At 44.3% G+C, this 27,798-nt stretch overlaps 1 protein-coding gene across 5 annotated transcripts in view; it reads left to right on the plus strand.

Annotated features, from left to right (window-relative positions):
- The window catches only part of xirp2a (xin actin binding repeat containing 2a), a 45,363-nt gene that overhangs the window by 12,897 nt on the left and 4,668 nt on the right, over window positions 1-27,798 (plus strand). For 2 of the 5 annotated variants that reach the window (XM_029756676.1, XM_029756675.1), the window contains 7 exons: window positions 4,910-5,030; window positions 13,201-13,385; window positions 14,721-14,861; window positions 15,814-15,906; window positions 16,464-16,530; window positions 16,902-17,005; window positions 17,337-27,507. In XM_029756676.1, coding sequence (XP_029612536.1) covers window positions 4,910-5,030; window positions 13,201-13,385; window positions 14,721-14,861; window positions 15,814-15,906; window positions 16,464-16,530; window positions 16,902-17,005; window positions 17,337-27,507 — 10,882 coding nt within the window. Of the gene's footprint in view, window positions 1-4,755; window positions 5,031-5,326; window positions 5,437-8,983; window positions 9,518-13,200; window positions 13,386-14,720; window positions 14,862-15,813; window positions 15,907-16,463; window positions 16,531-16,901; window positions 17,006-17,336; window positions 27,508-27,798 lie in introns of those variants that run through there. The other 3 variants (XM_029756678.1, XM_029756679.1, XM_029756680.1) reach the window with 3 other exon arrangements.

Raw genomic sequence — 27,798 nt, forward strand, 5'->3', positions numbered from 1 at the left:
TCTCTGTATCCCTCTCTCTACCTCTCTCTCAGTTCAATTCAAATGGCTTTATTGGCATGGGAAACATATGTTAAATAGACAATGAACAAAAGTTGAATAAACAATCAGAAATGAATAGTAAACATTACACTCACAAAAGTTTCAAAGGAATAGAGACATCTCAAATATCATATTATGGCTACGCACAGTGTTATAACGATATGCAAATAGTTAAAGTACAAAAGGGAAAATAAATGAACAAACACCATTGTAAATACAACCCATATTTATGTTTTTCACTGGTCGCCCTTTTCTTGTGACAACAGGTCACAAATATTGCTGCTGTGGCGGCACACTGTCGTATTTCACCCAATAGATATGGGAGTTTATCAAAATTGGATTTCTTTTCAAATTCTTTGTGGATCTGTGTAATCTGAGAGAAAAGTGTGTCTCACACATTTGTTGTTTGTGTACACGGGTTTTATAATGTTTTCCCCCCAACACTGTTTTATTATTATATAGCAGATTTTTTGTAATAATATAGCAGACCTTCATGCCAAATTGAGTCAAAAGATTTTTGGAAATAAACAAAGCATGAGAAGATGTTGTCTTTGTTTTGGTTTGTTTGTTTGTCAATTAGGGTGTGCAGGGTGAATACGTGGTCTGTCGTATGGTAATTTAGTAAAAAGCCCATTTGACATTTGCTCAGTACATTGTTTTCACTGAGGAAATGTACGAGTCTGCTGTTAATGATGATGCATAGGATTTTCCCAAGGTTGCTGTTAACGCATATCCCACGGTAGTTATTGGGGTTGAATTTGTCTCCACTTTTGTGGATTGAGGCGATCAGTCTTTGGTTCCAAATATTGTGTAAGATGCCAGAGGTGAGGATGTTAACAAGTTGAAGTATAGTCAGTTGGAATTTGTGGTCTGTATTTTCTATCACTTAATTTAGGATAACATCAACACCTCAGGCCTTTTTGGGTTGGAGGATTTGTATTTTGTCCTGTAGTTCATTCAATGTAATTGGAGAATCCAGTGGGTTCTGGTAGTCTTTAAAAGCTGATACAAAGATTTTGAATTGATCATGTATATGTCTTTGCTGTTTGTTCTTTGTTATGGGGTCAAAAAGATTGGAGAAGTGGTTTATCCATACATCTCCGTTTGCATAGATAACTATTCGTGTTTTTGTTTGTTTAGTGTTTTCCAACTTTACCAGAAGTGGTTAGATTCTATGGATTCTTCAGTTACATTGAGCTGAATTCTGACGTGCTGTTCCTTCTTTTTCCGTAGTGTATTTCTGTATTGTTTTAGTGATTCACCATAGTGAAAGCGTAGGCTCTGGTTTTCTGGATCTCCATGTTTTTGGTTGGATAGGTTTCCCAATTTCTTTCTTAGGTTTTTGCATCAAACCATTTGTCATTGTTGTTAATTGTCTGCTTGAAATGTTTAGATTTGATAGGGAATCTGAAAGGTCAAATACACTATTTAGGCTTTCTACTGTCAGCTATCTTCACTATCTCTTACAGTTGAATGCATTCAGTCGTAAAATTGACTAGGTATCCCCCTTTATCTCTTGCTCTCCCCGCTCTCATCTCTATCTTTCTATCCTCGCTGCAACTCTTTTGTGACTGTGTTGGCCTGAGAGTGCTTGAAATATAAGTGGGTGGATCTCAGTGGCCTGTGTTTCCTAATAATGGTGAGAGTCAACAGAGAATTGTACTGTACAATATTTCTCACGGCAAACTTTTTGGATTGTGAGGAGAGCTTATGGCATTGGATGCAAACAAACAACTCAGATGGAAAGAGAAGCTCGTGCCAAGGTTTGGATGAGACACTCTGGAGTCTGTTAAGTGCCTCTGTGTGACCTTCAAAGACAGGAAATATCTGTCGTTTCAGCAAAAGCTTCCAAACCAGAAACTAAAGCTTTGTTATTTCACGAAGAGGAGAAAGTGAAATCAAACTTGTTCAGGTACAGTACGTGCTCAGGTGAAGCAAGTTTTGTGACGCTGTAACTCAAAACATCGGATCGATTAACAAAGTATTGGATTGATTTAAGGCGAGTGAGGAAAAACGAGATGTTCTCCACCAGCAGCAAGGCAGATGCCTCCTACAGCCTAATGGTATGTCTCTGTCTTGACTATCAACTGTTGATCCTGATGAGTCATCCTCATGTCACTTCATGTTGTGCCACGAAAGCAATAAGGCAGCTTTCACAACATTAGACCTCCTAGCCAGGAGCAATCAGGCTTGGTGGTGTGTATATGTGAGTCTGTGTGTGCATAATTTGAAACAAAGCATCCCTCCAAGTGGTGAGTCAGTCACATATGAGCTGCCATTTCCCTCGGCAACCCCTTCTAGTCCGTCACCTCAGCCAGAACTCCTTCTTCTATACAGACACAGAGCGAGAGAGAGAGAGATCACCTATAGTTGCTGTATGATGTACTTTACTAGATTTTAATAGGCACGGTTGTGCATGAGTGCACCCCCGGGTGACAGAAAACAACAGGTCGCGATGTCACTTCCTAATCTGCAGCTCCATATAATAAACTGATGTCATCGCCATGGTTTCCTCTGACACCGGCCGCAGCGTTTTACTGTGCACGCTGTCACATCAGCATTAATGTCATGGACGGGTGGCACTGATTTCATTACTGCGACACCCTTAAAAGGGTTATTTATTTTTCCTGCGGATTGTCTCTGAGGCTGGTAGATTTCCTGAAGCACGTACCTTATTAATGATGTCAGTCTGTCAAGGGGAGCGTATAAGGGGAAGTAATTCCCCAGGCTGGATGGGAAGGCTGACGGGGAAGCTGTGGCAGGGCCAACGGGAACATATGGAGGATAAGATCTGGCTAACTGGGATCCCTGGGAAATGGCCTCCTGTCTGTGTCTTCTCTGACCCCATTCCTCTTCCGAAATGGAAATGCTGTGGCATGATAGTGGAGAAAAGCAGAAAACGTTTGATCTATTTTAATGGGAATGGGTGAGGAAATACATGAGTATACTGCTGAATGACCATATACGTGTACACGTATACACATTAGAGATATGACGTGTTTTGTATAGAAACGTGTCATATAATTGCTGCCTATATTATGTGATGTAAATGCTCACTCCACTGATAAAGATGTTCTACATCCTGCCCTGTTTGTTGACATCTGACCTCAGCGCTGAATAGCCACAGAGGGGCTCGAGCCCAGTCTGCCCGGTAACATGACTGCGGGCCCTATCCAATGAAATCAATTAGAATGCACCACTTGCTTGCTGTGATACAATGTGCAACTGGATTCTTTTAAACAGTCAAATAAACTCACTGTGCCAACATGTTTGCAGTGGAGCATTATTATTTACAGGAGATTTAACTCCAAAATCCCCTTGTGGATTAGACTGAATGGAGCCCTCGTCTAGAGATTAGCACACAGTCCTCTCTATGTCGTCAATCCCAACTTCACAGACACAAATGCTGTTCAAACATCAGTTCTATTGACGCTAACGACGCTCTGAAACATCTCCGGAGCAAAACACAGCGCTGCCATAGACTTACTATTACTATTATTAAATAACGGGAGACATCAACAGAAATGGTAGCACGATCCAGTGGGATGCTGGGAGCTCGTTCCCGAGGAGAGGAGTGGTTCGAGTTTTACTGAATGGAGCGTTCGGCTACATGGTTGTTTACTACTGTGCTGCTGTTGACAAAGCTTGAAGTGTGAGGGACTAAATCCCACATTCAGTCAATCGAAGAACCCAGACCACAGGTTAACTCTGGTCACGCTGTATTGGACCTGCAACCTTGACACACCTCATAAGCTGTTCCTCTCATAGACATGCCCTTCAAATACATTGTGTCTTTGTGTGTGTGTGTGTGTGTGTGTGTGTGTGTGTGTGTGTGTGTGTGTGTGTGTGTGTGTGTCCTAGATTTGTCTCGGGTGCGTTTCTCTGATTGTGGCAGGTGTTCGGGAGCATTGTCTGTTGTGTCCTTGTGTTGTTGTTTCCTTGTTGTCACTCTTCCTCAGGTCCCGCTGGGAAGCTGTAGATTAAATACCACAGGGAACACATTTGATTTGCAAATAGTTCTTGGAAAACAACACATAGGTTTGTTTGTTCCAGACAGTGCTGATTTGCAAGAAAACTAGGCGTGCTTCGTCTACTAGTTTCTACATTTGACAAAAAAAACACCTCAGGAAACACAAGATTATATGCCTCAAGGATATGCCACTAACAACGAGACACGTTTGGCATTATAATATCGCATTTTGTCTAACACGCTAGTTGTGTAACCTACAATTCTGTTGAAGGGTGGAGCCTTAAGCTGCTACACACACTAAGAATTTGCCAATTAAAATTCACTGGAGTGTTTTGTTTGCTGTAACTTTCCAGTCGATGCCTGTTTTGCACATTCCAGTCAAGGTCATCAGTGTTTGCGCTGTAAGTTCAGAGGTTTGTTTGCCATCCAGTCAACAGACACAGACATCCTCGCTACCATCGATAATGTTCCACTGGTGTCCAGGGGTTCAGTGACACCTAACACTCACTGGGTGGATCATTTTTCAGACTGGTACTGTGTGTGTGTGTGTGTGTGTGTGTGTGTGTGTGTGTGTGTGTGTGTGTGTGTGTGTGTGTGTGTGTGTGTGTGTGTGTGTGTGTGTGTATGTGTGTGTGTGTGTGTGTGTGTGTGTGTGTGTGTGTGTGTGTGTGTGTGTGCATATATGGGCATGTGTGTGTGTATGGGCATGTGTGTGTGTGTGTGTGTGCATACCAGCCTGTGTGTGTGTGCCGATTGAGCTATGACCTGTACCTCAATCTCCACCCCCTTCTGGGAAAGCACAGGTGCTTCCTGTGATAATACGCTCACCTCCCCCTCCTCTCTCTCCCTCTCTCTCTCCCTCTCTCTCTCCTCCCTCCCTCCCTCTCTTTCCCTAACCAGGAAGTGAGAGCCGTACAGTCCAGCACATCCAGAGGAGCCCCAGCCAGTAACTACCAGCTGGACCAGAAGAGCGACCCATCACCTGGTGAGAACATGGCCTCAACTCAAGACCCCAGCCTCTGTAAGTAGGCCATGACTGCAGTATTACGCACTGCCTTACTTCCTCCTCCAGGACTTTTGTTCCATCAGAAATCAGGTTTCACAACTTTCAAAGAATTTCTTCAAATCCACATAGTAGCTACATAATGTGATATTGGTTACGTGTATTTGAGAGAGAAATCTGAAGATGCGCTTGTGTGTTGAGAATGTACTGTATTGTCCTGTGTGGGATCAAATCAACTCTGGGAATTGAGTACCATCTGAGGTAGAAAATGAACAACCCTAGATACACAAACAGTGTTTCTATTACTGTGATAGGCGAAGTTGCTGAGTGGCTGCATTGTGGGATTTCCCTTTTCCACTGAAACTGATAACACTGGCTGTACAGAGAAGTCGTGGGGAATGTGCAGTATTCTCCATCTAAAAAGGTGCGGTATTTAAAAAGGTTCTCAGATGTATGTTTCTGTAATTGGAAATCATCCACAAATACACATTTCCCTGTTTCACTCCATTTAAATGATTTACACGTGTGAAGGCAGAGGACATGACCTGAGTGAGATAGTGCTTGAGTGTGTGACATTGGGGTCATGTTGAGGTGCTTCTGTGTGTGTGTGTGTGTGTGTGTGTGTGTGTGTGTGTGAGTGAGTGTGTGTGAGAGACAGAAAGCGAGAGAGAGACAGTGGATGGGGAAAGGCTCAGTGGAATAATGGACTGTGTGTTTCACTCACTCACTCACACACACACACACAAACACACAGTCACACACACATAGACACACACGCGTCATTACTCCTAGTTGTTGTTGTGGTTTCAGTAACAACCTATACACAGCAGTTGAATTTCCAGATTTTTGTATTTATTCTCAAATGTCACACGTCGGTCATGTGAAATGGTTAACCAGCCCTAAATCACTGTGGTGGCTAAAGTTGGAAGACACTGTGACCTTTGCGGACCGGCGTTGGTGTAAGTGATGAGGGTTTGTGAGAGCTGACCGATTGACAGTGTCATGTCAGTGACAGCATCGTGTGATTTACAGCTCACAGTGAGTGACAGAGGCGGTAAAGGAGCTGTTTGCCCAAAGCCACCGTGTTAAATAAAGACCTGTGAACGACACACTGCACTTTGTGCTTTAAACAAGCACTCACCTCACCTCCGAACCAGCATGCTTTTGTCTTTTAAATAGACAACCTTGGTTACAATATCTCCCTTTTGTATATCCCACTGGATTCTGGGTCTGGTTTATATCGCCCACACCTGTGGGTCCAAACAACACAATATTTTTTAAATTGGATGTCATATTCACAGTTGTAGTGATATTATTTTATAATATCAGGGGATACGCTCCGTTGAGAAAAGCACCACTTAATTTTTGTTAAACGAGGCAAATTTGTTTGTGGATTTTACCCATGAAGGTTATTGGAGGAGGTTTTAGCCCCAGGAAAATCGAAGCTCCTGTCACTCAGATTGACACGTTTCGATCCACAGTGTTTCTCTTAGGGCTTCTCTAAATGGCAAAAGTTATCTTCCTCCCATTAACTTCCATTAAGCACAATACTCAAACAGAACCAGAGGGCTAGGGTGCTTTGAGGGACAACAGTCTCTACCTAGACAGGCAGCACACAAAATAAACTGTGATTATCTATCGTCTAAACAGTGACCTGAAAATAAGCCTTGCCAGAGAATTTGCATACACTTCTACTATGATTTATCAAAAGAATTTTCCAGAATTTGTGAAATGCGTTCATTATTAACCCTTTGAAGGCCCGCAGGCATTAGATAGCTGATAAAGCGCCAGGGAATGTTGTCTATGACATCAGATATTCTGGGCAAATTTGTTTACACTCCAGGAACAGGAAATCCATGTGCAATTTCAGAGGGATTATCAGCACGGAACAGGTTCCTACAGCAGAGATAACCAGGCTTTTCTTTAGTTGATGCACTGCTATGTCTGACTCTGGGGGTACATTATGCACCAGAGGAGGCTGGTGGGAGGAGCTGTAGGAGGAAGGGATCATTGTAATGGCTGGAATGGAATTTATGGAATGGAGTCAAAAGTGTTTTCCATGTGTTTGATGTGTTTGATACGGTTCCATTAATTCCATTCCAGCCATTACAATGAGCCCGTCCTCCTATAGCTCCTCCCAATAGCCTCCTATGGTACACACTGCAGGGCAGAAAACAACAATCACTGCTATCTATTTGAATTTAGGGAACTATACAATACCTGGAGGTTTTCTGAACAGAACCAGGAGTACCCTGGGTAGAATGTCAAGATATGTCAGGGTCTGCACATTGATGCCTTGAGCGAGCTAATCCTAATCAGTCTTTGATAGATGGCCTGAATGAGAAGTTAGCGTGGTGAAGCTACTCTCACAAGGTCAATGGCTTAAGGGGGGCTCGCTCTTGTTGGGCAGAGTTTACTCTCCTCTTTCATGCTGTCTCCCTTTCTCTTTCTGCAGGTTAGTGAGAACGTTACAGAGGGTCAAAGACCATATCCCCAAGACATGCTATCCTCTTCCAATTACCAATAACAGGGAAGGTTAGCATGTCTTGGGGGTATGACCTTTGACACTCTGTAACTTTCTCACTCATCATTATTCACAATTCATTCAGAATTATCCGTAGTCATTGTAGCATCCACATGAATGTATTTGTGTTTAGAAACATATTATATTCGTATTTACAATAAAAGGGACTTCAAAATGAAACAATACATTATTTACCATGCATTTCTATTGGACACAAAATAATCTGAAACACAACCAAAACGAAATGCAAATGCATCCAACAAGTTTGTAGAGTCATTGCGTGCTAGGAACATGGGCCCAAATACTACACTTTTGACTTCCTTATTGATAAGAATCTTCAATGGTGTCAATCATTTTGACCTCTACCTTCATTTTTTTAGGAGTGTACAATATAGCTCAGTATTTGAATTATTTATTTTATACAGTCGTTATTGCTCATCTTTGTCAAGGGCGTCAATCATTTTGGACCCCACTGTATGTAAACACTGGTTTGGTGCTGGAGATGATGAATATGAGGTTGAAAAGTGGCAGAATTGCCTTTTTAACTGCGACATGATGTCAGTTCAACGATAAATGATTGAATGATACTTCTTGTATGTCACGTACAGGGCCAAGTTTCCAGTCACCAAATCTTGTTATTTCCTTTACGTGTGTTCCTAAGATAGAATCCTTAATTGAAACAATAACAATACACACTCCCCGTCCCTGTTTAGCTAAAAAGCTAAGTAATGGGGCTGGAGAAATTTAACCGCTCTCAAATTCATGATAGCAAATGTATAGTTTTAACCATGTTTTGAATCTCTACAGTGTTTGTTTACATTTATGTTGTTTTATAAACATTGGAGTTAAGCAAGCTATTTCGAGTTCTGATGGAGTGTGACAGTTGAACTAAGCTCATGAGGCATTTATAAGATATTCTTCAGGAATCAATGGGAATCATTAAGTCCAAAAATGGATCTAGCAACTAGGGATTCTAGCTTTAAGGCATGCACTTATGTAACGGTTCCTGGAAATGTTTTCAATGATTCCCAGAACACAAGTGGCTTTAATAAGGAGCTTCGATGGCACAAAGAGGGAGCAGCGTTGCTCAGTCACTTAGACAGGCCCGGTACCACACACACACACACACACACACACACACACACACACACGCGCACGCACACGCACTAAGATATGAGAGGGATTGTTGTAAATGCCATGATCATGGCTGATGCATCAGGGCGAGCTATGACAGGCGGCTCTGGTGTGGTCTCAGAGGGGACTCCTGCCCATCTGGTATCCCTGTTCCCCATCTGGGCCCGGGCAGCCAAGGGAGATCCCTGAACCTCAGGTGTCTGCCCTCTACTCAGTCCCCTTCACTTTCTACTTTTCATTTCTGGCATGTAAAAAGTCCTGCTGCCTGTGGCTCTTAAAAGGGAGCCTAGGGTGGTTTCACACATTTCATCATCAAAGATATTAAAATAATGGTGAATCATCGTTGTCAATATTTCTGGATTTGGGGACCTGTATGAAGTTATTTGGGTTGGTCCTCTCATTGGGTTGATTACCCCCCCACCCCTTCGTCTTTTCCCCTCCTCTCGGAGAAACGAGGGATGCGGGTCTGGTTTCGAGGTCTCAGTGCAGGACGTCTGTTCCGTTAGGTCCGTGTGACTTAAGGTAAAAGGCATGTAGGGTACCTCATCTAAAAAAAGCCCCCCTACCCCTCCTGAGCTCTGTCTTTTAGGAAGGGGGGGGCATCTAAAATAAAATCAGCTGTCACTGTCCACTAGGCCCCACAGAGCTGAGCTGATCGCAACACTGTTGGAGCCGGTCTCCAACCCTCACTGAATCACTTCCCAGGTTTTTTTCCCCGTTTCCTCTGGTAACGGCCGGGCGAAAGGACCCTGCTGGCTCCCAGGGGATTTCAAGGCTCTTCAACATTATCTGTGGGATTGTATTGTCCGAGGTACACGGTCGTGCTAAAGGCATAGAGAGCATTACAGTAAGTAAGCCAGTCTTTACAACCTTCATAGCCTTTCAGTGTGTTACAATATGTAAAGGTGGACTGACATTCATTGTCACATGATTGGTTTGAGTGAGAACACAAAGACACTTAGAGATACGTGGAGAGAGAGAGATACTATATGTACTGGATGAATGAGAGGCTGAATGGTAAATTGACTGTGTTGACAGCAGATTGCCTTTTCAGCTTTATACAGCTTTTGCTTGCGTGTACTGTACGACTAGGTTGTTTTACCATGTAAAACAGGACTGGAATTACAGCAAGAGTCTTCTAAACGTGTTCCAGAAGTATAGAGTTGTCAGATGAAGCTGATTGGGTCGGTGACCGAGGGGTCGATGGTTCAAATCTCGAGGTATCTAGGTGAGGGATCCGTCGATGTGCCCTTTAGCAAGGCACTTGACCCTAGATGCTCCTGTAAGACGCTCTGGACAAGAGCGTCTGCTAAATTAATGAAATGTACAATTGCGAAAGGAAGCATGATTCCTCGAGGAAGTGGGATTGTTAAGTATGCATGAAGTCAGCTTGGTTTTTCCGATCTGATATGACTTAGTTATTTCGCCTGGAATGCTCTCCGACTGTGAGCGTAGAAACATTGTGACCAAGTGCTTGAGGCCGATCCAGTGGTCTCTTTGATCCATTTGCGGCCCTGGCTCAGCTCAATATAGCCACTGAGCCATGCATACCCACACATACTGTCCCCCCCATAGACTTTTCCTGACACCCACCCGCCACCTCAACCTCCCCCTCCTATCCCTAGAGCCAGATGAAGGCACCGCTGCCCCGCATATCAGAGATTACAGAGTTAATACTGCTCAAGGAAGAGAACAAGAGCCACCCATTCCTGCCATGTGGAGTTGGTGAAAACATACTGCTGACTAATCATACAGTAGGTGGCCTTCTATGGAAGGGGAATTGATATAGGAAAATAAAATGAGTGAAATCAACTCTGCTTTTAAGATAGCAATGTTGAAACGCAAACAGATGGTAATCTGCTGGAAGATTATGGCATTTTACCCTGTAAGTAATTTGTAAACGTTATAATCGTTGAAATCGGTTGATATCGCTAATTAAACAGAGGAATGCGCCAGCGATGTAGAGGAAAAAGCTTTTAGGCTTCTGGAGAAATGTTGCTCTTTTGAGATGTCCTTGTGTTTGACCTCTCTCTCTCTCCTTCCCTTCATCCCTCTTTCTCTTACTGGGAAACAAAAAAAGGAGGATTTATTTTGCGACTCTCATGGAGTCTGGTTTAGTCGGCGTTTTTATGGCATCAGAACGCTTGTATGTCTTTCTGTCTTACTGACAGCCCAGGGCCCAGTTTCCCGATAGCATTGGAATTTAGGATTAGGATTGTTTAAAATATGCATCTTTCCTACAACGTCCGAAGATGTAACACCCGTTTCCCTACAACGGCTGAAGACGCAACACGCGTTTCCCTACAACGGCTGAAGACGTAACACGCGTTTCCCTACAACGGCTGAAGATGTAACACACGTTTCCCTACAACGGCTGAAGATGTAACACGCGTTTCCCAAAACACCACGTAGAGAGAACGGTCACTAAGTGCATCGTTATGACATGTGTCAATACTGATTGGATCAAAAGAAAGGGAGCGCTGCTCTCGGATCAGCTTTCTACATTAAAATCGTTCCTTAACATTATAATTATTCCACAATACTGACCACGGATCAGTTCCTAGAGAGATATCACCACCTACGGCTACAAATATTAAGGTGGCTTATTCTAATTACCGGAGATCCTGTGTATGAAGTGATGCGGGAACGCAAAAAAAGCCTCTAACAATGCACTTTGCTGTTCTACGAGTGGTGCGAGGCAGGCGTTAGATTACGAGGGTTTTCAAGTCCAACATTAATAACGGTTTTGGGAAACAGCTCTGAGATTTAACGATGCTCCTACGAAGGTTCTAACAATTAATTTAGCCTTACGTGTGGTACGCACTTATCCCCAGTGATAAATGAGGACATTATCCCACGTTCGCTGTGTTAAACGAGTGTCAGGTTTCAGGTGATCTCAGGTGTAGGGTATCTGACCAGTATTTATAGTCAAGAGCGGGTAAAACCCAGATTTATTTTTGGACGTTGCTGTGCTGGTCAGTCATCCTCTAGCTATCTCTCTCCGCAGTGCAGGGTGATTGGTTACCACTAACACGCCCGCCATAGCAGGAGGATCTAAAAATGGTGGTTTAAGGGAATATGCTTTCATCACATGGTAGCCAATCCAAGTGCTTGGCTCCTGTGAGAAATCATGTGTGTTTATGAGACAAATATATACTTTGGCCCTGTTTTAATAGACTTGAAGTAGGAAGCATGTTTGACTTGTGTCATCCGGTCGGATAACCAGTCAATTCCAGGAATAGGAAATCAAACCGGCAGATAGTAATTAATGTATTCATAGGACTTTCTGACAGGCATTAGGATGATTAGCTCGTCTCCATAGGGGTATATGCGTACGGTATGTACCAGGCAAAGAATAGCTTTATATCGCTAATAGTAGTAGTTGAGATACCATTGGAATAGTTCCTTAAAATATACCAGTGTTCTATCCATGTGCTTCTGTTTTGGCTAAGATCTCCCCCCCAGTATGTGAAACAGCAGAGAAAATCCACAACATAGGAATGTCAAAGTGTACTACATAACACAATTACCATTTCCATCCGTGTCCTCTTTGATGTCAATGCATTATAAGCCAGGCAGAATCAACATGCTAAAAGCCTTGAGGTCCAGTGTGGGTGTTAGGGAGATCCTCAGTGGAGTCATCTCACTGGCTTAATGATGCCTTATAGCGTAGCGGAGTCAACCATAAATCAATACTTGACACTAATTGGACGTCTATAGGGATGTACTGTACTAACCGCTAACCAGTGTGTGCGTGCGTGTGACGTTAGAGCAGTCCTGTTTGATTGATGAGTGTAACTCTCTTCAGTTTCATGACAACATCCTTTGTGAATCCCCATTGTCCTGTCTATGGCTATGTATAGAGGGGTCATGTACGAAACATGTGAGGGGGACGTGGTTCTGGAACAAGCCAGACGGAGGAGTGAGGCTAACTTGGATGGCAGAAGAGATGAGTGGACGCTGCTGAGGGGAGGACGGCTCATAATAATGGCTGGATGGAGTCAATGGAATGGTATAAACTACATGAAAACCACGTTTGTGTTCGATACCATTCCATTCGCTCCGTCCCAGCCATTACTATGAGCCGTCCTCCCCTCAGCAGCCTCCACTGATAGAGGTTTTCACTGTTGTCTCTGTTTCGCAGTTACATCATGGCCCTGTCCTTACAAATAATAGGATGAAGCTAGCACAACTGTTTTCCAATACGTCCTGTTAAAATGTCATCCATGGTTATTTCAAGAAGTATCTCTTGAAAGTATCTATTCTGTTTGTACATGTTTGATTTTATTTGACCATTAGTCTATTGGCACCACAAAATGGTGGACATCAATGGGCTGAAACGCTGAAAGGTTGACTCATAACTGATCTGACTTTTACGTAAACCATGGATTCACTGTAAATCAATGGTAAGAACGAATGCAGAACTTCGTGTGACAAACGGCGCTTTCAAGTCAGGATTCGGCTCTTTCCGTGCGTAAACCGCATTCTCATGTCCTGGAGAGTAAACCCCATGTCTGTTGCGTTTTGCAGCTGCGGGCAGCGCGGGTGGAACCAGGTCAGGACGTCCTGAGGAAAGGGAAAGGGTGGTGAGTCAGAGGAAAGGAGACGGAGGAGCGCCCACCAGCGAGGAGCCGGAGTCCGTGTCACTAAAGGAACGCATGGCCATGTATCAGGCTGCCGTGTCCAAGAAGGAGGCCAGCAGCTCATCCGCCACGGTAAGAGGATACTTCCACAAGGATGTAAAGAGAGATGGAGGGAAAGACACTCCAAGGATAATAACTAGACAGGCTGATAAGCAGGCAGGACAGGCAGGCAGACAGACACTATACCTTCAAACACACATTGAAATGTGTGTGGTATAATTGGCAGTGCATCCCATTTTAATGGGTGTTATGCAATAACATTTTCACGTATCTCCAAATATGACGCATTCTCAAAACGATTCTACACAGACCTTCATGACCAAGCAAACCTGCGGTGTAAAAAACACAACAAAAAAGAGCTTAGATGCCTGGTTCATCAGAGTAAAGAAACACCTCTCTGAAAGCAGCTTACACTTTGTCCAGCCTGTAATTGAAAACGAGGGCATGTATTAAGCCAAGGCCATTAATTCAACTCAGTCTTTGGACTGAAGCCATCGGAGCCTCAACCTTTTAGCCTTTTACTCTACGTGACTTAGTGGTTCACTATTATTCACTATTATATGGCTTCTCTTCTCTGGTCTGTTGCATTCCATTCAGCTTCTCTATACCCAGGCCACTGTTATCTGATTGGAACTGAAAGGAAGTCAGGAAGACGTTTTTATATTTCTAAGCCTTTTTATAATGAGAAGCCTCATGGATAGAAATAATTCCTCTTTTGTCATAAAGAAACCCAGTGTTGAATATTCCTGGACACTACAAAGATCTTCCAGCGACCACATATTCCAGGAACCTCTGTCCACACAGTTATATGTAAAATTCTGAAGACAAGTAGTGGGATATCAACATTCATCATGCATCATTTACTTTTACATTCAGTACTGAATGACACCAATGTAGATTTGCATTGAGGCCATCAGTGTCATTTGTCGGTGCCACTGCGGTGTCCTCCGTTGATCCCAGTGTCATGGCCCATGGGGAGGCTGGGCTGTAGGGTTACTGAACACTTTGAGGGGTAACAGACAGAATCTGGACCAGAATTATCCATCAATACCTTTACAGCTACTATCTGCATACGCCACTAAAACATAGCTTGATACAGTTATGCTGTGTTGTACTAGTTAGTTTGATTTGACTTGGTGTCACAGATGTTTGGGATCTCCAATCGTGTGGGGAGACTGGGGACATCCTTCTCTTGCAAACGTCATGAGGTCCAAGTCATAACTCCCAACTGTATTTAGGGAAGTAGTCCAGTCCTGTGGAATATGCTGCTCACTTATGCCCCCTTCAGGACGTCCCAGGCACTATCACTTCTGCATTAACTACCACTGTAACCCTGAAGATACTCTTATGAGAACCCTTTGCATGGAGATGACTCGAACTAATGATGCCTATGTCTTCTCGTGATAGGTTATGGAGGAGTCTGAAGTCTGTTCTCTGCCAGGGGGTCTGGCCAGCGTGAAGAAACAGTTTGAGAGCCAGGAGTACGCCTCCTCCTCCCAGTCCCAGACCAGCGTTACGCAGGTCCACTTCGAAAAGAGATCCATGCAGGTACTGGCATCTAAACAGACAAGGCATAAGCCATACATAGAAATCCTTTATTCTTATTTATTTATATTGCACTGGGGCTGTGGTCAGATGTGGAGCAGGGGGTTTTGTTGTGTTATTGTTACTGTGCATCAAGAGCCTTTTTACGTGTCTCTGCAGCTCAGGTAATGCAGCTCAGATAATGGGTCCACATGCTGTTTTGTTTTGCTGTATGGCAGGTTGTACGGCAACAACATATGTTATACCAGACCTAGGTGGTCTCAGGGAGCCAGTACTATTCTGACATGTATGCCTCTACGCTCTATTTTATATAACCTTTATTTAACTAGGCAAGTCCGTTAAGAACAAATTCTTATTTACAATGACGGCCTAGAAACAATGCCAGGGAAAGAAAGTCCAATTTCAAGTATTCAATTTCTAAAACCTATTTGAGGTGCATTTGGTGTATTTTCATTTTACTTCAGAGATTTTCTACCTCTCTATTTGTCACTCACTCTCTCCTTAAGTTACTGTCTAATAGAATTTTGGCATTACTATTCTCACGGGGAGAGCTCTGCAATTGACAGGAAATAATGTATTATTTATAACAGATGGATTTTCCAGTAAGCTTTGCTCTCTGAACATTCATATTTTCCCCTCCTGCTGCTAAATATGGTCTGCTGTCAGGGGGAACGCAATACTGCTGTGTGTTTGCGACTTCTAGCTACAATGTGTGTGTGTTAAAGTGTTTGTGTGCGAGTGCGAGTGTGTTGCTTGCAACCTGTCAGCGACGGGAACAGACGCTAGTCGAGCGGGTCCGTGACAAAATACTGTATGCCACCCTCAAGTAAAAGTACCCCCCGTAAAGCAGAACCGGCGTAAACCACACCCACCGGCATCTGGAGACATTCGTGTTTGTGAATCATAAATATGTAGGCCTAGTGTGTGAACGGTCTGTGTGTGGTCTTTCTGACAGGAGGTGTCCAGCTCACAGGAGGTGACAGTGAGGAGCAGTGTCAGAGAGGTCATTCCCACCAATCAGCAAGTGGCCTACTTCCATGACCAGGAGGTATTATACACTTGTACTTTATTACAATACATTACTTACCTGGTATTTACCAATGAATTCAAATCATTACTCAACTTTTCTCTCATATATACATTTAAAAAAATATATATATTCAGTTGGACCCTTAACCCTGCAACGGTGCAGTCTCAAACTAAACCTATTTCTCACAAACGCATATTGAGCCCGTCATGAAGCCTGCTCGGTCGTTTCCCATAATTTTAGCGCACATCTCCTCAATAAACTCAATATGTTAGCTGCCCCCGCACCTGCCCCAACATCTATAATGAAGTGTACGTGAATAACTGTAACACTTTTTGTTTCTCATATCACTTTATTTGTTTTCCAAAGTTTTCCTACACAGATTAAAGTAAAAAAAATATTTAAAAAATGAACAAAAAATGCAGGGGTAAATTAACCTTACATGGTAAGAAAAATGCTGTTTTCATTGTGAATTTAATAACATTCCACTTACACACCCATTCTGTTGTCTGTGTGTGAAGGAAATCAATTTGAAGAATTGACTATTGTGCTCACCGCTTGCCTCCATCTCATTACAGGTGACTCATGATCAAAGAGTTCAACAAAGCAACGTGGCCTCCAGTTATGAAAACCATGATGAAACAGGTAGAGTACAATACTACTCATATTTTCATTTTGGCCTTTTTTGATCACAGCCTAGAGTGTAGGCGTAGCCTACAGTGTATAGTAATGACTGTTGAAAAGCTGGAGATTATTCTCCAAACCTAAATTACAGATGAGGTGTGGAATTGAATTGTATTGCAGATGATTTTCTATTAGAAATGCAGTGCATGGCTGCAAATTAAATCAAGGCATAGGAAGGTAAAAAATATTGCAACTGGGAATAGGGTAATCAATGCCACTTTCGGAATTGGAAACGGTAGGTTTTAAAGACATGATTTTAGTTTCCTCCAAACCAACTGGGCTTCAAACTGAGACTCATTTAATGAGACAACTGCTTCCTGTTTCTATTTCAGTTAAGGTCATTGGAGGAGAGGACTTACCAAAGGTCTCCACTCAGGCTTTGAAGCAGCAGTACGAGAAGACGATAGAACAGGTCACGCCGGGCAAGCAAATTAAGGTAATGATGCAGTCTGTTTATCTACGTGGCCATTATAGTGTGTCTGTGTTTAGACGATGCCATGATATCAACATCAAAGCAGGGGAATTCACTTTGAGGGTAGTGAGTACTGAGTACATTGGATGACGTGAGAATGTGGTGAGCTTAAAAAGCACAAATTTATGATAGTTATTATTTTGTGTAAAAACAAACATATTCAGAGATGTCATTATCTGCTTAAATCTACTGTATGGTTTTTTCTGCTATACTGTCCTCTTTTCTATTTCTCTATCACTTCATATTCTGACTGCAACTACCACTGTCCTTCTTTCCATCAATCATAAAACCATAGATTGATCTGGATTATAACCAGTTTCAATGGGCACCGGTAAACCAGTCCTCCTCAGCAGCAGCTAGCTATGAAAGTTTGTCCACTATGAAACAGTCATCCAGGGCTTCAGCAGCAACGAGCTATGAAACCTCATCCACTATGAGGACAGGGGTTGTCTCTTCATCTACCGCTGCCTCAGCCTCATCCAATATGAGGACAGGGGCTGTCTCTTCCTCTACCGCTGCCTCAGCCTCATCCATGGATTATGAGACCATGGAGCACTTCCCTCCTCCACCCACTGAGCTAATGCCCCAGGAGGTCCCTGAGTGCTGTGACTCTCTCCCGCCTCAGGAGCAGGGTGGCCAACAGAGATACATCTTCAACAAGGAGCAGTACTCCAAGCAGAGGAACCTCAATGAGCTGAAGCGCCTGTACAAGCACATGCACCCAGAGGTTCGGAGGACCATGGAGAAGGACTACTTCACCGACGTCACGGAGATCGAGCAGTCACAGCTGGATAGTGAAGATGAGATGACCGGGGAAGTCCAGCAGGCTTGCTATGTGTTTGAGAACAGTGGTGGGGATGAATGTATGAGCCCTGAGGGAGATTACCTGGAGTGGGACGAGATCCTTAAAGGGGAGGTGCAGTCCATGCGCTGGATGTTTGAGAATAAGCCGCTGGATACCATTAAAGATGACACCCCAGATGAGGATGATGAAGTGAAGAACATTGCTCAGCAGGAAATCATTGCAGGAAGTGATGTCAAATACACAGCATGGATGTTTGAGACCCAGCCCATGGATGCGCTGCGTGTAGACACCCCAGAATCCACTGTACAGACAGGTAAATTGACTGAGCTAGCGAGAGGAGACGTACGAACAGCCACCTATCTTTTCGAGACCCAGCCACTGGATTGTCTGAATAAAATCTACCATGAGGATGAGCAAGCCTTGGAGGTTGTCTTCACTAAAGATATTACAGGAGGGGACGTGAAAACAGCCAGGTATCTGTTTGAAACTCAACACTTGGATTCCCTCAGCCACACAGAGACCATTGAGGAGAGCCACTTCTTGAACCTGAAGTCAGAGCTTGAGGAGATCAAAGGGGAAGTGAAGACAACCACACGGATGTTTGAGACCCAGCCCATGTGTGTCATCAGGGGCGACTCTGGAAATATACTGGAGATCACCGCTATCCGCAGGGAGGAGATGGAGAAAGGAGACGTGAAGACCTCCCGCTGGCTCTTTGAGACCCAGCCTCTGGACATGATCAACAAAGACCCTGCCAAGGTGAAGCTGATCTGTGGAGTGTCCATGGAGGACAACTCCCAGGGAGGCGTGAACCGAGGGAGGTGGCTGTTCGAGACAAAAACACTGGACTCCATTAAAGACGAGGAATGGCAAAGCATCAGGCAAAAGGAGGAGATTATTGGAGCAGATGTGCGGAAGCACTGCCTGGTTTTCGAGACACAGCAGATGGATACTCTGAAAGACAATGCCAATGCCAGACCTTTACCCTCAGAGGAGATTGTAGGAGGTGATGTGCGATCAGCAAAACATCTGTTTGAGACAGTGCCAATGGAGAACCTGAAGGATCTGGCTGAAGTAGGGAAACTTCAGAAGATGGTTGCGTCCGAGGAGGAGAAGGGTGATGTTAGACATCAGAAGTGGGTTTTTGAAAGTCAACCACTTGAAAACATAAGGGAGGAAAAGAAGGAAATGACACGCACTATAAACCTTGAAGAACTTGATAAGGGCGACGTCACAAATCACAAGGAAAGATTTGAAACCTTGGATTTAAGCAGATGTGAGGGGGCACAGAGAATTCAAGTTGAAGGTGTTACCAGTGGGTCTGTGAAATCAAACAAAGTTATTTTTGAATCCACCCCGATGTATGCCATGCAAGACAGCGAGGGACACTACCATGAGGTGAAAACCGTGCGACGTGAGGAGATAGTAAAAGGAGATGTTCGAAGCTGCAGGTGGATGTTTGAAACACATCCAATCGATGAGTTTGAGGAAAGTATCAATAAATTCCAGATTATAAAAGGTATATCAAAGGAGGAGATTGAATCGGGCGATGTCAAGACTGCCAAGTGGTTATTCGAAACTCAACCCCTCGATGGTATTAAACATTTCAGCAACACTGAAGAAGATGAAACTAAGACAAAGGAGAGTGTTGAAATTGAGAAGGGTGATGTGAAAACCTGCAGGTGGCTGTTCGAGACTCAACCAATGGATAATCTGTATGAGAAAGCAGATAAGGTGAGGAATGAGAATGAGGTTGAGGAAGTCAACAAAGGGGATGTCAAAACATGCACATGGCTCTTTGAGACTCAGAACCTCGATAACATCTGTGACCATTCAGAGTCCGAATCGGAGACCGTTCTCAAAACCTGCACTGTCAAACTAGAGGACGTCCAAGGCAAAGATGTGCATCACGCTCGCTTCCTCTTTGAGACAGAGAACCTGGAGAACCTCACAGGGGAGGAGAGTGGTGCCTTCAGGAGGGTGACTAAGATTGATGTCCAGTCTGGAGATGTGTCTAGGATGAAGTTTCTCTTCCAGAATCGGTCTTCCGACATCATGACCTCAACCTCAGCTGAAACGATGCATAAGCTGAAGACCCTTACGGCAGAGGAAATTCAGAAAGGAAATGTAGTGAACAACATGTGGCTTTTTGAAAACCAACCTATTGACACTATCTGTGAGGATACAGAGGGAGCCAAGGACACTCGCACCGTAACTGATGTGCTGGGAGGAAACGTTGGTCAAGGACGCTTCGTATTCGAGACTTACTCTCTCGATAAAATCCAGGAGGAGTCCCCCGAGACTGAGATGTCAAAACTCCAGAGCATCATCAGGGACGACATAGAGAAAGGGGATGTGAAAAGCTACACCATGATGTTTGAAAATCAGCCACTGTATGCAATCTGTGACAAAGAGGGCCACTACCATGAAGTTACCACTATGACAAAGGAAGAAATCATGAGAGGAGATGTGGTGGGGGCCCGGTGGTTATTTGAGACAAAACCTCTGGATTCAATAAGGGACACAGACGACGTCTATGTCATCAAATCTGTCACTGAGGAGGACGTCCAGAAAGGTGATGTCAGCACAGCCAGGTGGAGGTTCGAAACACAACCTCTTGATGAAATCGCTGAGGACATGAAAGTGTTGACTAAAACAGTTGAAGATATCCAGGGTGGTGATGTGAAGACAAACAAACACCTTTTTGAGACAGATGAAATGTCTCAGAAGTATGTTAGAACTGTTAGCGTGAGTGAGATCCAAAAAGGGGACGTCAGGACTGCCTCATGGATGTTTGAAACACACAGCATCGATAAGATCCATGGCGAGGGCTCAGAATATGACGAAATGGAGACAGTGACAAAAGAAGAAGTGATGAAAGGAGATGTCAAACAGTCTGTGTGGCTCTTTGAAAAACAGCCGCTTGACAGCATTAAAGAGTCAGACGGAACAGAGACTGTTGTCACCCGGGAGGAGATCCCACAAGCAGATGTAAAGACAACAACATGGCTTTTTGAAACCACTCCTTTAACCAAATTTAATGAGAACAGTGTAGAAAGAACTGAAATAATGGGGAAGAGCATCAAAGAGACCCTTGAAGAGCTGTATTGTCAGAAAATGGTTGACTCACAAGGGATTCTCATTGAGACGGATGAGATAGGAGATGTCAGAATGGCAAAATACAGACTCATGAACCAAGATGCTCCAGAAATCCAGAAGGAGGAGGTGATCAGAGGGGATCTGAACAATATCATGATGAACCTCCTAAACAGACGAGAAATGACAGAGAAAGGGATAGTCATAGACCAGGAAGAGCGAGGCAACATCAACACAACAGTAAAACAGCTATTCAACCAAGAAAAGGGATTCAATGTTGAGAAGGAGGAAATCCTCAGAGGCGACATTCAAGAGGCCATCAACAACCTACTAAAGGAGGAGGGCTCCTCAAAACGTGGAATTCTGATTCAAGAAGACGAAAAGGGAGACGTACGAATGACTATATACTCCCTCCTCAATAAGGAAGACGGTGATGGCGTTGAGAAGGAGGATATCATCAAAGGCAATGTCAGTAGGACCCTTCACAGACTCTTGTCCAACCCAGGGTCAGAGGAATCTAAAAGGATAAGGGTGGAAGACACGGAGAGGGGTAACGTTAGCTTTTACTCCACCTGTATTGAATCTGGGGCTCTGGATTACCTCAAACAACTCCAGTTTGAACCTAATGAGGAACAAGAACAGGCGCAGAAGGAACGCATCGTTGGCGGCGACGTTATGGAAACCAAAATGACACTAAGGAAGAATCAACAGCAGATTGAACGCACAGTAGCTGAGGACGATATTGTCCCTGGTGATGTCAACAACACAGTGAAGGTGTTCATGATGGAACCTGCTCTCTTGCTGGAAAACCTGCAGAAAGAGGAAATTGTCAAGGGAGATCTGAGGGCGGCCCTGGACTCACTGACCAAAACTATTAGCAAGAGAGTCGTGATAGAGAAAGAGGAAGTGGTGAAAGGGGACCTACACACCACTCTGAGGTCTTTGGAGGAGGCTCAAAACCAAGCCAAGGAAATGGAAAAGCCAGAAATTGTCCGAGGTGATATCCGAGGAGCCCTCCAATCATTAGAGAAATCGGCGACCACCAAGACTGAGGTAACTGTTGAGGATTTAGTGCCCGGCGATATCAAAGGCACCTTGAAATCACTAGAAGAGGCTAAGCAGGCAGTGAAAGAGATGGAAAAGGAGGAGATTGTGAAGGGAGACATTCATACTGCGCTGAAGGGTTTGCATGAGGCCTCGAGTGAGAAAAAGCTTTACCAGCACCAAGTGAGTGAACAGGGGGACGTGAGAGGCACAATACAGCTGTTACTAGAACCATCCACATCCCCACGAATGCAACGCAGGGGAAGCACTGAGGGAGATGTGAAGACCTCCATAAAATGCCTCTACGAAGGGCAGGGGCAGGACCAGGATGAGGAGCAATCACAGATAGAGAAGGAGGAGGTGATGAAGGGAGATGTTAAAGGAGCCATAAAGAATCTGATGCAGAGAAAAGAATATTCAAATCGGAAAGTACGAAAGTATCCTCCCAGGAAAGCTCCCAGAGCTCATATGAAAAATCCATTACCCACACAGCAAGTGATGGACCATGAATACTTAGATGTGGCTAAGAATGAGAACGTCACAGTCAATCTAGCCCCTGCTGTGAAAAACCTGTCTCAGAGTCAAAGCAGTAAATCACAGGACACCACACAAAAGCACACTAAGAAGTACACCGAGAACAAATCAGTGAAGAGCAGCAAGACCCTCACCCAAGAGGAACACTCTATGACAACACAGGTCCAAACAGTAAATATTTTGGAGGACTCACAGCAGGAACATGTAAAAGAACAGACTGAAGTTAAAGGACAGACACATGTTAAACAACAGAGTGTGAAACAGAAAATGCAACCCCCTCCTAAGCACATGATCATAAAGAAGAAAGACCTGACCAATCAGATGACCGATAATACATCAATGAATCAGATGACAGAGATTAAAGCAGCCAATCAGATGACTGTGAATCAATCAGCCAATCAGATGACTGAGAATAAAGCAGCCAATCAGATGATTGTGAATAAATCAGCCAATCACATAACTGAGAATAAAGCAGCCAATCAGATGATTGTAAATAAATCGTCCAATCACATGACTGAGAATAAAGCATCCAATCAGATGGGTGTGAATAAATCAGCCAATCATGTAACTGAGAATAAAGCAGGCAATCAGATTATTGTGAATAAATCAGCCAATCATATGACTGAGAATAAAGCAGTCTCAGACATAAAGGTGACGAAAGAAACACAGAGAGAAACACAAGTCTCAGACATGAATGTGACAACACAGGTCAAATCAGTCAATATGTCTGAGTCCTCACAGCAGACACATGTTAAAAAACAGGCTGTGAAACAGAGAATACCACCACCCCCTAAACCCATCTTCATAAAGAAGAAAAACATGACCAATCAGATGACTGATAATACATCAACGAATCAGATAACTGAGAATGAAGCAGCCTCGGACATAAATGTGATGAAAGAAACACAAAGCGCATCTCAAACTAATATTGTTTCAAAGCAAACACAGGAAACAAAAACAATGAAACAGTTGCAAACAACTGTGACAGAACATAAGACTGTTAGACAAAAACACAACGTCAAAAATCTGAATACAAATTTCCGGAACCTGGACATGAAGAGGAAAGGTATGATAAAGAAAAGGACGCCTGAGATTCATTTCCCTCCTCCTCCCACGTCCCCGCCTCCACCCTCTGAGTCTGAGATGTCACTTCCTCCCCCGCCCTCACCAGTGGCAGGCAGCCCAATGTCCCTGTCATGCCATAGTCCAATGTTTCCCATATCCCGTCCCCTGATTACGAGACAGGACAGTGACCTTCCGCCTCCACCTCCTCCACCCCCAGCAGAATGCGGGGAGCCTGACTTTTTCCCTTCTCCCCCACCCCCACCCTCCGAGGCAGGGCAAGACTTTCTTCCTCCACCGCCCTCACAGCAAGAGCTAAACTCAATGCCACACCAAGTGCCTACACCACCACCTGGAAAGCCATTTAAAGCTAAGCCTTTATTCAAAATCCCAAAACCTGAACCACCCAAGCAACCAATACTGGTCAAACCAAAATGGCAGAAAAAGCAAGCAGCACCACCACCGCCTCCTCCACCTCCTCAGCCAATGACAGTTCAGACAGAACATAAAGAGGAAGCAGTAGTCCAGGAATTCAAGAGTGAAATCAGTTGGAAACATGTGGAAACTACAAATACTACCAACACACAGGTTCAATCTGATTCTACAGTGTCCATGACTAAAATCCCTTCACCAATCCCAGTGCCAAAACCACCACAGGAAGAGTTGCCACGACCACCTAAAAAGGTATTCATCCCTCCAATCAAAATACCCCTACCTGCAGAACCTGCCCCAGTTGCAAAACCTAAACCGTATGCCAGTAAATTCAAAACTCCACTGATGCTGGCAGAGGAAAGGTATCGTGTGCAAAGAGAGGAGGCTGAGAGACACAAGTCACAAGACACAACTCCCGCCACTTCACGAGTCACATCTCCCACCTCTCCTCCAACTAATATGATGCAAATGATGGGCTCAACCAATGTTGGAAGTGAACAACACTCAGCTGCACACAAAACAGAGCAGTCAAAAGTGACCTCAGAGGTAACACAGGCTGAGGAAACTCTGTTTAAAAGCAAAGTATGCACAGCATCACAAGATCCGCACACGAAGAAAGCTCTATCACATATCCCCCTGAGCAAACCTTTGATCTCCATGGTAAATAAGAAATCAACCTCTGAATCTGGAAATATTTCCTCAGATAAGAAACACATTACCACTGATCAGTCCTCTATGGTCTCTTCTGGGAAAGAACTCGCATCATCTGTTGCCTCCAGAAAACATCAGGCTGTTTCCTCTGGAAAGCATCAGTCTGTTTCCTCTGGCAAGCATCAGGCTGTTTCAGTTTCTGCTGCTCACCCTCACCATGAGTCCAACATTAAAGTCCAATCTGGCTTTAATGTGATTTCGTCCTCAGTAGCTGAGCAGCAGAGTGGTATGAATGCTAGCTCACAGTCTATCATCTCCACTCAGAGCATTGTCCAGGAAAATGTACATCTTCAAACCCAATCCGCCGTCACATACGAAGCAGAGGAGGAAAAGAATACTAACGCCTCTCTCACACAGGAAGTAAAAAAGATTCCATCTCAGCCCACCAAAATCAAAATTCCAAAAGTGACACCAAATTTCAAGGTGCGAACAGTGAAGTTGCCGACAGAGAAGAAAGAGGAGAAAAGCGAGGTGGTGGAAAAAGATCAACGAGCAGTGAAAAATGAATTACATGTACATCAAATGGGTATGGAGAATATTTCTAAGAGTGAGACCAGAGTAGTTCAGGAGAGCACGCAGATGGCCACCAGTAGCTCAGCAAAAAATGAAGTAAAGGTGGAGATGAATGTGATACAGGAGAAAGCTGAGGAGGTTGAGAAAACTGCAGCTGCCAAGGAAACAAAGTTGGAGATCCAAATGACGACAAAGGAAAAGCAGAAAGGCATTAAAGTCCCTTTTCCCAATGAGCCAAAACTAGTTCCCATGCCAGTAGCTCAAGCTCCAGGGCACTGCCACATATCTGTCTCCCATAGTCAACAGAGCATGCAGGAACAGCACATTCAGAAGCACGAGCAAGTGATCGTTAATGAGAGAGTAGTTCAACAGAGCTTCCAGAAGCAGGAACAGCAGGTTCGCACACAGAAGCAGCAGGTCAAGTCTTTCCAACAACAAAGCGAAGTAAGCAAAATGCAGCAGCATCAAAAGAGGTCGAAGACAGAGTCTAAGGCTGTCTCCGTGAACATTGCAGGGAAGGAAGCAGCACAGACAGAAACAGCTCAATCAATGGTGGAAAGCTCAGCTCAATCAGTGGAGAGCACAGATTCAGAGAAATGTGTAATGGTACAGAAACTGCTATTTAACATTAAGCAGCTTCATCCAGGGAAAATGGATTCAAACTCAGTGAGAACAATACTTAGTGAGGTCCCTGACTGGTTGATGAGGGCGGAGGAAAAGCGTGATTTAACACAGGTTGCTGTTCAGCAGAATAAGAAGAAGCTCACAGAGATCATTTTCCATGTGAGAAACCTAGCACAAGCAAAACTTGTATTCTTAGAAGGACAAATGGCAGCCATGGCAAAACAGGAGAGAGAACCATCACCTGCATCCTCACCTGCACCACCACCTGCACCACACCCTGCACTGGCACCTGCACCACCACCTGCACCAGCATCTGAAAATAAAGGATTTGGAGGAGCAACAACCAAGATATCTAAAACAATCATTGGCTCATCAAGAGTCAAAACCCATAAGAAAGTGGTTGAGGAGAAGAAGATCTCTCATGAGAGCAAAAAGCCGGAGCTGACTGAAGTAAAAGGTCCTGATCCCAGAGTTCCCTCTCCCATGCTTGCAACTCGAACACCTTCACCTACCTTCATCAGCATTGAATCAGTGAGGAGAACAGACTCACCCCTCATGGTAACCCCCTCACCTCCTCCGTCATACAGGTCTGGTGCCACACCAACCCCACCCCCTCCCCGCACCCCTACCTCTCGGTTCTGTAGGGCCACACCCTCTCCCACCTTGAGCAGCTCAGAGAAGCTAGCCAAGTTGAAGGACACCACTGCAAAGCTCTCTCGGGACATGACCCCTCCCCCACCCATGCCTGAGTTTCTGACCACAGAGCAAGCCTCTGACAGAGAGGATTCCCCAGCGCTGATTGAACCTGAGATCCACATGCAGACACAGGAGATGGAGACTGGGACGACGACTCCGGATGTGGCTGATATGGTTGACTCCATGATGACTGTCAGAGACAAGAAGTTCTTCTTTGAGGAAGCTCAGAAGGCAGAGGTGAGCAGGACATACATGCGGAAGGACCCCATTGAAATCCCGGAGCGCCTGGGTCCAGAGGATCTAGAGGAAGTTCCTGAGGGTGTGAATATAGACATAATGAAAGAGGATCTCCCTAGGCTTGACCTGTCAAAGCTGGTCAATCAATTTGAATCGCCACAACCAAAGCTGTTCATCAGAAAAGATCCCATCGTCATCACAGATAGACTGGGAAGTGACACTGAAGATCCAGAGGCAGACCCCAAAACGCCAAAAACCGATGAAACACCTGCCTTCAACATCAAGGCCATCAAGAATGCCTTTGACTTGGGTGATCATAATGCTCTCAAAGAAGTGAGAGAGAAACAAGAGGAGAGAGAGAGGAGAGAATCAGAGTCTGCCGAACCGACGGGGCATTCCGAAACAAAGTCCGTCACTGAGGAGTTCTCTGGCATGGATGAATTTGGCAACGTAACAAGCGGGGTGAGGAGCGAGACCAGCATGCACTCTGAGAGCCACATGACCCGCCCCCTCCCTCCCTCCTACGCCGACGTGGTGAAAGGGACGGTTGAAGAGATGGCACTTCCTGTGAAGGCCGCCACAGAGGACCTACTGAAGAGCTTCAACGAGTCCTGGGCCGAAAGAGATAGTGTGTTCCAGAATCTGGGATTCAGTGTCTCAGAACAGAGGACATCACAGATTGTAACACACCAGCAGGAGACTGTCGTGACGGGTAAACCAACACATGGAGCATGAGGGGAGACTAATAGAGAGTGATGGTGTGTTTAACATATTTTTGTGTGAAAGTAAAAAATATTAACAGTGCCTTCAAATTCAGCATTAATGTTTTGCATCTGCACTATTTTCATTATGCATTTCCCCTTTGTTGTTCTTCTTCTTTATTCTTATCTGACAGACACTAACACTTCTAAAGCATAATGAATCTAATGGGTACTGGCAGTCTGTTTAGAATGCATTAAAACACAGCAAGAGCGTGCCTCATGATATCCTCGTCTACAGGGGG

Source organism: Salmo trutta, chromosome 6 (assembly GCF_901001165.1).
Source record: "Salmo trutta chromosome 6, fSalTru1.1, whole genome shotgun sequence".
In the NCBI taxonomy this organism is placed as follows: Eukaryota; Metazoa; Chordata; class Actinopteri; order Salmoniformes; family Salmonidae; genus Salmo; species Salmo trutta.